This window comes from Rosa chinensis, chromosome 6 (genome assembly GCF_002994745.2).
Source record: "Rosa chinensis cultivar Old Blush chromosome 6, RchiOBHm-V2, whole genome shotgun sequence".
NCBI classification, from domain to species: Eukaryota; Viridiplantae; Streptophyta; class Magnoliopsida; order Rosales; family Rosaceae; genus Rosa; species Rosa chinensis.
This window is the reverse complement of record NC_037093.1, coordinates 61949160-61961737: the sequence shown is the minus strand read 5'-3', so window position 1 is coordinate 61961737 and position 12578 is coordinate 61949160. Positions and strand designations below refer to the sequence as shown.

At 35.5% G+C, this 12578-nt stretch overlaps 1 protein-coding gene across 3 annotated transcripts; it reads left to right on the top strand.

Annotated features, from left to right (window-relative positions):
• Nucleotides 1-5299: 5299 nt before the first annotated feature.
• LOC112174826 (transcription factor bHLH110) lies at nt 5300-9804 on the top strand. Of its 3 annotated transcripts, XM_024312639.2 has the most exons (8): nt 5305-5699; nt 5869-6072; nt 6739-7483; nt 8040-8168; nt 8275-8340; nt 8518-8583; nt 9023-9091; nt 9295-9804. In XM_024312639.2, the coding sequence occupies exons 2-8, from the start codon at nt 5906-5908 to the stop codon at nt 9484-9486; spliced, it is 1434 nt and encodes a 477-aa protein (XP_024168407.1). In that variant the 5' UTR covers nt 5305-5699; nt 5869-5905; the 3' UTR covers nt 9487-9804. The 3 variants fall into 3 exon arrangements, with proteins under 3 accessions (XP_024168408.1, XP_024168407.1, XP_040363556.1); XM_024312640.2 differs by having other exon boundaries at nt 5300-6072; nt 8518-8577; XM_040507622.1 differs by having other exon boundaries at nt 5306-6072.
• Nucleotides 9805-12578: the final 2774 nt, after the last annotated feature.

Here is a 12578-nt window from a genome sequence, read left to right as displayed (position 1 = left end):
TGGGCCCAAAAATCTCAAAGAGCTATGAGACGCAAACAAAAGTGGAAATATGTTAAATTGTTAATAAACACGTCCACTCCCTTTAATTGTTCTCGGTAAGTACTAAGTACACCCTGTGCTACAGATATGCTATTCCTCGGCACACTTTCTTTCTTTCTATTCATTTTTTAGGTGGAATCAGCAGAGTCTCTTTTTCACTTCTAGCATTTATACTTTCAACAAGTCTAACAATTTTCTAATGACTGTGTTCTTTTGTAACTTTGATTCTTTGCAGATCTTCTTCGCAATGTACGTGGATCGCTGTGGTAAGATGTTTCTAGGTTTTTAAGATAACAAGAGTTTTACTGCAAAAAAGCAACAGAGTCTCTTTGCTTGTATAGATTTAATACATTATAGTAACCCATCTTATGTTCTACCTGCTTAATTAGTTCACAGAATTGTTGATTATTCTGGTATGAACTTTTGAGGCAATTCCATTTATCAATGCAAATGCAGAAACATTTCTGGCAAGATCTTAGTGCAGTTCTGATTGCAAAAGAGGCAAAGAATAGGTAGATCGTTGTTGGTGATCTATTAATTTATATAGAGCTAAGCTGGGAAGATGTTGGAATCGCATAAAACAATGAAATTATATATATGTTTTTATTTGAGTGGGAACTGAAAGCAATTAAAGAAATACAGGTATGGCAAATTCTGCAACTTATTAACAAGCATATATTCTTCTGTTGCAGACTTGCAGTTATTTGTCTTCTATATCAACATATCTTAATTAAATCCTGCAACTTTTAAGACCTCCTTTTAAGGGTTTTACCATGTATTATTTGACTTAAAAAGTGCTTATTATATCCTCAAGTGGAAAAGCATCACCCAATAATGATCTATATTAAAACAGGGGCAGAAATGATTAGTGCTTAATTAACTTCACCCTGAGAGTTTTATATCCTCCTTTATTGAAGGAAAAATGAAAAATAGTGCTCACTTTTTAGGGTAAAAATATCACATATGTTATAACATATAGATCTTTTGTGTTTACCATCACATCATTTCAAAAAGAAAAATAATATATGCCCCTTGTTTGCAGCAATTAAAGTTGTTTTAACATCTTCTAAGTCATATCTATGGCCTCATAATCTAATCACCAGCTAGTAGAGTAGTAGAGAAGTAGACTACATGGAGAAAATAAAAGAATGTTTAATCTTTCTAGGTTTAGCAATAATTTCAGTAACTAATTTATTTATACGACTAATCAATTTCGAAATGTAAAGCTGACGTCTTTAGCAATGCTAGCAATTTTTAAGTCAAATTTTAGCTAAAAAGTCATTTTGGCTAGCCACTTTAGAAATACGTCTGTATCAATGTTTTCTATTTTAGATAATTTTGAATTTATATTATTTTTAAAATAAAGATTAAATAGTTTAAATGTATCTATAAATTACATTAAATAACTCAAAATGAATGTTTTAAATTATAGAGAGGTTCATCTCGCTCTCTATATTTATGAGCGAAATAGCTAAAAGTTATAATAGAAAGTCCTTTAGGAGTCTGGTGCAGCTGCTAAGATGAATAAAAAACTAAACATACTCTCTAAAATAGCTAAGGAGCCAAAATAGAGAGTCTGCTAAAGATGCTATGAATCAATAAGGTTCTATTTCGCTCCATATTACATAAACTAGAAAGTTACTAAATGAAATTAATTTAACACTAATTAAAAACACAGCGTTATGTACGTACCAATTATATACTAAAGTGAGCAGACAAAAATTGTTTATGTAACTTGAAAAAATGTATACTGTACAATAAAGTTGGCTAGGGCTTTATGGTTTTGATTGGAAAATAGAAACAGTAGGGTTGAGTAACAGAGACTTAGCGTTGACTGGCAAGACTCCAAAAGGCCCTAATTTTCTACTTAGTTTAATGGTGGTTATGGACCCTAAAGTCATTAATCATGGCAACTTGCTTTTAGTGCGTTGCACGTATTATTAATTTGTTAGAAAATATGATAGGGGAAAAAAATCTCATAGAGTTCAGTTTAATTATTGGTCAATACTTAAGAAAATCAAGTAATATAGAACCTTAAAAATTGATTTTTTTTAATGTAAAAGATGATCAAAGGATTTCACTCCTACTCCCATGATGACTCGAACCCATGACCTCAATCTTAGATAATGAGTGCTCTAACCACTGAGCTAACCCCACCCTTAAAAATTGAAGTTTATCTGCTTCCTTATTCTTTCTCATTCCTATGACTCACATGCATTGAAGAAAGGAAGGTAGGGAAAAGACCTTTCAACTGATGCTCATAGTTTGGTTACTTTGTTTTACTAGAAGTTGTGATGTGATTTTTCATTCCCTCTTAATTGTCATTATTAAAGAAAGAATCTAAAGTTGGTGTCTCACTAATGATCAGATAAATATGTGGAAGTATACTTTTAATTTGTGGAGATACATACAATGTGATATGTCGTTCATTAGGTAGATACTGTTTTTTAGTATTGTTATATAATTGATTATTTAACGTAATAACGATATAATTTGACTGTCTAACTATGAATACTTAACATGAACGTATCTGTACCTCATCATAAACTATCGATTTAGAACCCTAATTTACATATTGTGTTGTCAATTCTAGCTACCTAGTTAACTATCTACATTTCGACAGGGTGTATTTAATTGCAGGTCGTGGCCTGAATTTGTAGTTAAAAAAAAAAGAGAGAGAGATTTTCTTAAGGGGTGGGAAAATCTTTGAAGAATCATGAAAGTGAAAATAATAATTGAAATTTCTATTGTAAACCAATGTAGAAGCAGCTTTAGTGAAAATGAATCTTGGAAGATAGTAAGGCTAGGAAATATCGAAAAGGTGACGAGCAAGTCATGAAAGAAAGAAAGAGAGAGAGATGAAGAAAGAAAAAGCACACGATCGATAAAGAAGCAACGCTTTAAAGAAGAAGAAAAAAATAGTTTGAATTGAACAAAATATATACATACACAAATTCATGTAATGCAGTTAAATTATAATAGTAGTAAGAATGGGTGGGCGTGCTGGAAGGCTAGCTAAAAAGGCGAAAGAGCAGCTAAAAGTAAAGTGAAGGTTGCCATTGCCCATGCTCCTGATCTCACATTCCCCTTTTTCGTCTGATGTGAACTTTGTGGGGTTGATCAAATAATTATTATACATTGCTAGCTTAAGCCCCTACTTCTTTGATGATGATGGACAATGACAACTTAATCATGCTCAACTTCATATTTAATTTCTCTGTTTTTTACCAAAATATATTATATGCCAAATAATGGCTAGTGAGTTTAATCTAATCTATACCAAGACTCGATCATATCCTTCTTCCCATTTTGAGATACAAGAAGAAGAAAGATATGATACATAACATTTCTCAATTGAGAGTGTCTTTTTTCATGTGTTTCTCATAAGCTTGAAATTAATGACTTCAAAGTATGTATAATACACGGTATACTAAATAGTGAGGGATTGAGAATACTCTAAAAATGGTTTTGAAGAAAAGTAGCAGACAAGTGTAGTTACAAGGTGTACATCAAACACAAAATTTTGTCTAGGCAAGAGGGTTATTGGATTGGAGTTTTGTTTGCCACTAGTGATATGATTGGACAATAAGATGAGATTTTTTATCTTCTCTCAACCCTCACAAGGACTATTTTGTGAAAACTATCTGATCTAATCTCGCGTTTGCTTCCCAAGGATCTAGATTAAACCAGATTAACTCTACGTCTTTTTTCTTCACTTTAGAATTTACAAGCTTCTTAAGTATGCATGCTTTGATTAGATCTTCATTAACTGTATGGTACTGCATACAGTCTCTTTGATTTGTTCATCATAGATCCATATATCACTCTTAATTAACTTGTTTGGAACCACAACATTTTAGATTCCCTAGCTATAGATTGATATATCAAAAATCGATCGAGTATTTGATTTAGAAATGATGTGATGTTCAATTTGTTTTGGTTTAACCTACTCAGCTTCCATGCATCCAATAAAGTTGCTTTAGAAATTAAAGATTGAGGATCCATCGGATCAAAAGCTAAAAAGTCGACCAGATCAGTCATGTAAGTTGACCAAGATAAGAAAGCAACTGTGCAGTCGTTGAACATACACTTTGAAACTTCATACAAATAGATCGAAGTCTCTTAATCTTACGTTATATATACACCTATATGCAAGAAGGTCTAGGGACCAACCATATTCCGATCAGTCAAAGTACAAAGATCTCAATCTACATATAACGATATAACTGAGTTGACATTTCATCATCGATCAATTATTCCGAACAGTTAGGAAAACCTTAATCTCATTATGGTACGTAATAGTAGACTTTCAATGCATGGGAGTAGAAGGTGCATTAACTACTGGAAATTAAGATAGGATTTCAGATACACATATATGGATCTAACTTCAAATGTGTAAAGCATGGTCAAAGTGGTAGCTAGCTAGTTAGTAACTTCTGATAGAACAAGCTAGCTAGGATCGGTTCAAATCAAATGCTAAACTATTGTGAGTGTACGTGCGCATCTTAAACACCAAAAAGAGGAGGAGGATGCAATCATCGTTCTCTTTTGTCCTTAATTGGCCTCTTCAAGATTACCATGGCCATTTGAGCATGACTTGCGCTTTTTCTAATGAAAGTGATCGATGTTCACCAAGTAATCACCACCAAGAACGATAGTGAAGATAGTTACTTATGCCCTAGCTAGTCAAATTGTTCTTCTGGTATACATGCAGTCATGCCCAAGTCAAATTGTTCTTCTGGTATACAACTTTGTATTGCAATATTTATAAAAATTCCTGAACGAATAACATATTTTGACCATGAAAAGAAATATAGAATTTGATTGATCAGGTATTTTCATCTCTTTTCTAAAAATCTTACTATATATATATTATAGTGTTTTAATTTTGAACATTAAGTAATTTAGTGACATTTCTTTTCATAATTTTTTTTTGTTCGGTTCTTCATAATATGGAAAGATTCTTGAGACTGTCAAGTTCCCCACTCGATCTCCTCAGAAAAAAGAAGAAGGTAAAAGTAAATAAATAACTTCGACCATTAGCTGGACAGAATTGTAAACTAGTTCTACTGCAGATCGAGAACTTCTATTTGCCATCTTGTAGGTATATACTTACCGACCATTCCAGATGGGAGATATATAACTATCGACATGTGGGGTTCAGAGAGGAAAAAAAAAAAAAAAGAGAGAGAGAGAGAGAGAGAGAGAGAGAGTGAGAGAGAGAGCGTGGTGATTATCATTTGTCTTGTGAGGCGTTGGTTGACAGCCTTGGGATCGAAGGCAGGGTCTCAATTAATCATGACATAGTGGAATGAATATTAATTCAAGTATATAATCATCTGCCTCTAATTGCAGCTTGCTTTAGTTGCTTGCTAGCTATCTAGATACCAGAGAGTGTGCATATCATATTATCATAAGAGAGAGAAACAAGAGCTGAAAAGGAAAAAAAGAGAAAGATAAACAATTAAAGTCGATCAGAAAGAGAGAGAAGTATGTGTATATATATGGTCCGTATGGAAATGAATAAGATCGAGTAGCTCACGCTCTCTTTCTTTCTTTCTTTCTTTTCAAGGCTTCTGCTTTAATTAATAAGATCGATGCAAACTTGAAAGAGAGTAAAGGGCAAACGCAGAAAAAAGTGACGAGCTAAAAGCAGCAAGGTAAGGTATATATGTATATATATGTGGCTGTCACCTGAGTACTTGGTTTTCCATCCATCTTTGATTTGAGTGAGAGAGATTCCAATTCCATGAGCAGATTAACGGTAGCTTGTATACTTTGATTAATTACCCTAATTTTAATTGCTTTATCGATCTTGGGATTTTCAAGCCTTTAAAAAGAAAGAGAAATTATATTATCATTGCATATGGAGTCTGCAAATCTCCATCACCAGCATCATCAGCTCCAAGAGAATCTTGGTCATCTCGGGTCTTCTTCTTCCTCTTCTTTAGCTACTGCCCCATCTTACTATGGAGTTGGAATCAAGCATGCTTGGACCCAGCCTACTACTACTACTACTAACACCACTAATTTGTAAGTCTCTCTCTCTCTCTCTCTCTCTCTCTCTCTCTCTCTCTCCCCCTCCCTCCCTTTCTGTATAGAATTGTATCTTTGAGCATTCAACAGTGAACATTCTTTCTGAAAGTTATGCTCATGTAGTATAAGAACTAAATGTAAGTTAATTTAAAAAAAAATTGAATTAATAAATCTCTCTCTTATTATTCAATTTCGGATTTGATGTCTATCCCTTGAATTTGCTTTGCTTCTCATGTTCTTGTTAATTAAGGTTTTTCTGTTAGTGTCTTTTAGTAAATATTATAGGTCTAAGAAGCTTTCAATTGGATTAAAAAAAAAATAGTTATGAGGTAATAGTACAATACACAGTATAGGGTACATGATCTCTTATCACTTTGCATCAACATTATCATGGAAAACTTGATGATGGGATAGTGATACCACATAGCAATTAAAAGTAAAGTTTTATTAAATTTTATCAACAATTTTTTCTTGTTGGTTAGAGCACCCACACCTAAGATCAAGGTCCTAGATTTGAGTCACCACGGGGGTAGGAGTGAAATCATTTGATCATCTTTTTAATTAAGTAGAAGAAAAAAAAAAACAAATAAAATAAGAAAAGGGGCCAAGTTCCAGTTTGAAAATTCTGTAATCTAATTTTCTCCTGATTGACTGTTTGTGCAGGAGCAACCCATCAAATTCAAGCTTCAACAGTAGTAGTTCTATTAATATGGTACCAGATTTGGGTTTTCACTGCTGGCCTCCTAGCATTAGTAATAATTTGAATAGAGCTGGAAGCAGTAGTAGTATTAAGGAAGAGCTCTCATCATCTTCATCAGATTCAACCTTTCCAAAATTTACACAAATGCTGACCAGCCCCTCCACCACTAGTATTAATCTTGATGATGATGACTACCACTTTCCTACTCCTACAAGCCTCGGCCTTATAAAGAATGAGCAGAAAGAAATGATGATGAATGATCTCAGTGAAAAACTCTTGCTCAAGACCTTGTCCTCTTCTGGAATTAATCATCAAATTTCATTAGCTGGAGATTATCATCATCATCATCATCAACAATTTTACAGCTCAAATAACACCCATGTCCAGAATTTTACTCAATTGATGCCTGGGAGATCAGGAGGGCAATACTTCAGCCAAATTTATCCCAGCATAAATATTTCCAACTTAAACCAACAGTCGTCGCCGTCGTCAGCAATCTCAAGCTGTGGCTCCTCAGACATGAGCTTACAGGCTATTGATCTCTTAGCTTCTTCGAGATTTAGTGCTCATGAGCCTTCTAATTCACATGATACCCTTGGCATATACAACAAGGAAATTAGGCATAATTCCTTTGGTCTTCAACAGATGCACCAATCAAGAACAAATCATCATGATCATAGTCTGCTATCTTGTGGTACCAATAGTAAAGTGAGTATCATATCTTCTTCTCCAGCTTCTCTTCTATTTCTTAGCAGTGAGCAAGTGAGCATCGATCAACAGCTTTTACCCTAGTCAAACACAGATATCAGCATTATGATCACCTGCATATTATAAATTTAAATAATTTTTTGTTGTTGCTGATTATGCCATTCTGCAGTAGTATATGATAGTGCTACTTTACTTTATATTTTCAAGGTATATACTATACTATCGTTAGTGCTAGCTAGCTATGTATGTTAGAGTGGCTTAATTCATTTATATATGTAAATATTTAAGACCTTAAATACACTATTTGTTCACTTAATTATGTGGCTCCAAAAGAATATATAGACTCACACACACATTATAACCTTCCCTTTTTGCAACATTGGGGTAGCTATAGCTTCAAACTTTATACAGTGTGTGTTGATATAACTCTTTAATTTTTCAGAGTATACAAATTAACTTTTCTCTTTCTTTCTTTCTTTCAAAAATAGCTGATTTCTGTGATCGAAAGAGAGAACTGGTCATGATTTTTACTTGACCAATCTGTTTGTCTTTGAAGATATCGTCTTTTGAGAATGAAATAACAGAAGTGAAGCGACCTGGCAGTTTGATTGAGCCAAAGGCAACACAAGCAGCTGCACCAAAGAAATCGCGGTTGGAGTCACGCACTCCCTGCCCACCCCTTAAGGTCCCAGTTAATTATTCCTTTCTTTAATTAACCGTCCATTTATATTCATTAAGGCTTTAATCTCATCTCCTTCCTGTTTTTGTCGGCATTAAATTTTGTATTGCAGGTTAGGAAGGAGAAATTAGGAGATAGAATTGCAACTCTTCAGCAATTGGTTGCACCCTTTGGCAAGGTAGATCTTACTATTACTTTTTCACTTTATAAGATAAATCTTAATTATATACATCAATTGATCTCAGCCTTTGCATTAGTATAAAGTCCATAAATCAAACAGATAAGTATGATGAAGGCTAGCAGCCATCAATATTATTGAATATTGAAAAAAAAAACATGTATAATTATTTTGCAGACCGACACAGCATCCGTACTGATGGAGGCTATCGGATACATCAAGTTCCTGCAAAACCAGGTCGAGGTACTACTAGTTTTACTTAATTCCCACTGCTTAATATATATCATCCATACAAATCAAAAACTTAAGGCCTTGTTCTACTTGAGAGATCAAATCTAGCTAGTGATCGAAATTAGGGTATCAGGATCCATGATTTCTAATAGAAACTCTACTATCCCACGTCAAGTACGTACTTAGAATTTGGTCTTAAACTTTTGGTCACTCAAAGTTAAATTCTCATTGATCACGTACGCTCTCGACGTACAGTCCTTTAATTCATCGTCCAAACATTTATCTTTATCGGCATAAAGATGCATGCATGATTAGAAAGGGGAAGATGAAGATGATCGATAGTTCGACTTTAAATCACAAAACTGATTTGATTTCTCGTAGCTTGTACTGCTTTATACATAAATATTAGTTAGCTAGTTTTGATTTTACACGTTTGGTTTTGTGCATGCAGACACTAAGCGTCCCATACATGAAGTCATCATCACGCAACAACAAGCCCTCTAAAGCAATGTTGCAAAGGGTGAGTACGTAATTATTGATAGGATATATGACCATGATGAGTCTAATCAACCCCATATATATCACAACCCTATTGCCCTAGCTAGCTGCTTGCTGATATACCAGAAGCATGCAATTATACATTTCAGGGATAGATGAGTGCTTAGTCGATCTGATATATCGATCCCCGGCCGCTGGCTCTAATTTTGTATCGATTTGTTTCAGGGAGTGATAGAGATAAATGGCTCAAATGGAGATCATGAGAGAAAGCGAGATCTGAGAAGTAGAGGGCTGTGTTTGGTGCCATTGTCGTGCATGTCGTATGTCACAGCTGGTACTGACGCTGCTAATGCCACTGCTGGTGTTTCTGGAAGCGTTAACTGGCCAAGCCCTAACTATGGTCATGGAGGGACTTGAAATAATATTAACTCTGTTTTAAATCAAAATACTCGCTTATTCTTTTTTAAGCCCATAATTGTACGTGTTGATGAAATCGATCAGCTCATCCCTATGCAAATTTGGTCAATAAGGGTTCTCAAGTTTAATGGAGCAAATTTGGTCGTCCTGTAAACAGATCATAACCAGGATGGACCAAGTTTGATCCATTAACAATTCATCCATGCATGTACCCATTAATTATAGATCCTTCAGCTTATAAGGGGCCTTCTTTCACATGCATAACTTTTGTATGCAGTTTTAATCTGATTTGAATCCATTGCAGTTAAATTAGACATTTATTTTGCTGTTGCAGTATTTTGCTGATAATTGTGTACGAGTGTATGACCCATCATTTATCGATTACGTTCTCTCTAGGATTAAGGATTTCTAGCTATACATCCAGGTAGTATTATTCATTTCTTCAAAATTTTACATTAGAATAAATTACACGTATATGTTCATTTTCAAACTATGAAAGCACGAAATGATAAATATAAGTACCCATATGTACTTACTTCTGTTTCCTGATCTTTCTTTTCGAGGCATTCCTATATACTTACGTTTCCATGAAGACTCCATTATTCAAGAATCACAATCATCAGAATCTCATACCTGAATATTGTTGCCTCTGAAAATCACTTTAGCCAAGAAAGCCGAGGGATTAAGGAACAAACGTCCTTCGATGAATAGATTGTGGAGCGTGCCAGCACACAGCCAGAAGGCCAAGTGTGCAATTAGAGATGTAATGCGCGTGTGCTGACTTATCAAACAATTGTAAGCCGAGGAAGGAACTTATTCTCGGCTGATAGTTCGCTGCCTCTAAATTAAGGACTTGGTGGCTGAAGGTCGGGTGCAGGGACGTAGCTAGGAATGACAGGAGGGTTGGGCTAATTTTATAAGTACAAAATTTTGCCAAGAACTCTTTTTTTTTTTTTTTTTTTTTGAGGTTTGGAACCCAGTATTGCACAAAGCACCTGAGTAGACCCACAAATATTTTGAACTGAGATTGACAACTAAACAAGCCCAAATTTAAAACTGGTTGGTGACTTGGTGTTGTAAAACACCATTTTTTTGAAAGAAAAAAAAAATTCTAATCAGCCCATTCGGCCATTCCCAATTATCAAACATCATCAGGCATTAGCAATGACAAATTGACAATCAATTATCAAATATCAAGCATCATCAACAAGTCAACAACCCATTCCAAACCATTACCAAACATCATTGTAGGCTTGTAGCTTGACAACCCATTCAGGCATTCCCAATTATCAACCCATCATCAACAACCCATTACCCATCAGCAATGACAATCAATTATCAAACATTCAATAAGACAACAACCCTTTCCCACTACAGCAAATCAGCAATGACAATCAATCAACCAAAAATCCAAAACATTCCCAATTATCAACCCATCAGCAATGACAATCAATCAACCACAAATCCAATACCTGGGATCTGGGATTGAAGCCTTGAAGGAGTCGCACTGCGACTGTCGCAGACTCGCAGTGGAGCTGTGGAGGTGGCTCGGTGGAGGAGAAGGTGGCTCAGGCGTGGAGCGGTGGAGGTGGCTCGGCGGACTGCTTGGACTCGCTAATCGAACCTGGAACTCTGAAAGGCTGGAAGGCTGAAGCAAAATGGGGCTGAGAAGGGGAGAGTTTGAGAGTCGACCTATAGCCTGCAAAGCATCAGTATATATTTTTTATATTTTTTTATTGGGCTATACCCATACTTGGTCGATTTTGGCCCAAATTTTCCCTTGGGTTGTAGCCCAAGTAGCCCTTGTCTTGGCTACGTCCCTAGTCGGGTGAGTTAGGTGTGGTCGTGAGAGTATGATCAGTAAATATGAACTGTCTGGTCACAGGGCTTAAGTCTATTGGATCCAAGTAATAACAAGTAACAGTAAAAGTGAACTCGTAAAAATGAAATCTTCAAGATTAATAGCTACTATGCAACTACGAACAGTAAATAGCATGATCAAACAAGTAAAGCATAAAGATAATAAGGAGCAAATAAAAGATAATAACAACGAAACTGAAATCTGGAATGACTGACAATTATTAACTATTGTTTGAAAGAAATAAAGAAAACAATTCAAAATCGATACTAGGCTACAAGGAAAGTAAAGCAACTGAAATTGTAACTAGCAGAGCAAACTAACTAATGGACAAACGGAAATTCTACCTCAGAAAAAAGGTAAGACGAAAACAAGAAAAGCTTGATGGCTCGAGTTTCTGGAGTTGTGTGTGTTCTCAATCGTCTGTTAATGCTTCTATTTATATTGGCTGCTTTGTGACCTGAACAGATCTCTTGACTATTCGAAGTTGAGTGGAATTCAGGCTCCTCGTGGCTTAATGACTCTACTTCATTTGACTCCGACGCTTATCTTCGGCTGACTTGATGCTGGACTCCGTCTTGATCGGCTTTGATGATCGTCATCAACGGCTGAAACTAATCTTGAAGCAAACTAACTTGGGTTGAACTCTCCTTATCGACTGACGTGAACTTCAAGTCGATACTAACTTGATCAAATTTCATCTTTATCACTTATCAACCTTCTCTGTCTGTCGGCTATTATCTTCCCAAGTTGCTGAGTCCAAGTTAGAAACTGACTAGCATGATTTGAACAACTAGCCGATGAGCTTTTAGACAATAAAACTTCTTTTCAATTGATGACTACCGGTCGGCTGATAACCAACGGCTTAGCTTTCGAAACCCTCCATCGGCCTAGTTTTTATCCAATTTGTCTTGGACCAAATGAACTATCCAATTATTCATCGGCCTAGTTTTGGTCATCGACCCATTTGTTCATTTGAGCGGCTTATTGTAATTCACAACATTCAATAACTATATGCACATTAGCTATGTCTGAGTGGACATGCAAATGTGGGTACAAACATTGCCCCCCCCCCCCCCCCCAAGTTTCTTAAGCATCGGCGAATGTTGCCGAGTGGTTGAGAAATTTGAGTCAACTTGCCCGCCTAATTAACTTCTGAAAACTCATGTAAATATGTCCCTCATTACCTCCCTGATGGCTAGAATATATTTTCTTGGTCGAACAAGGTTTCGGG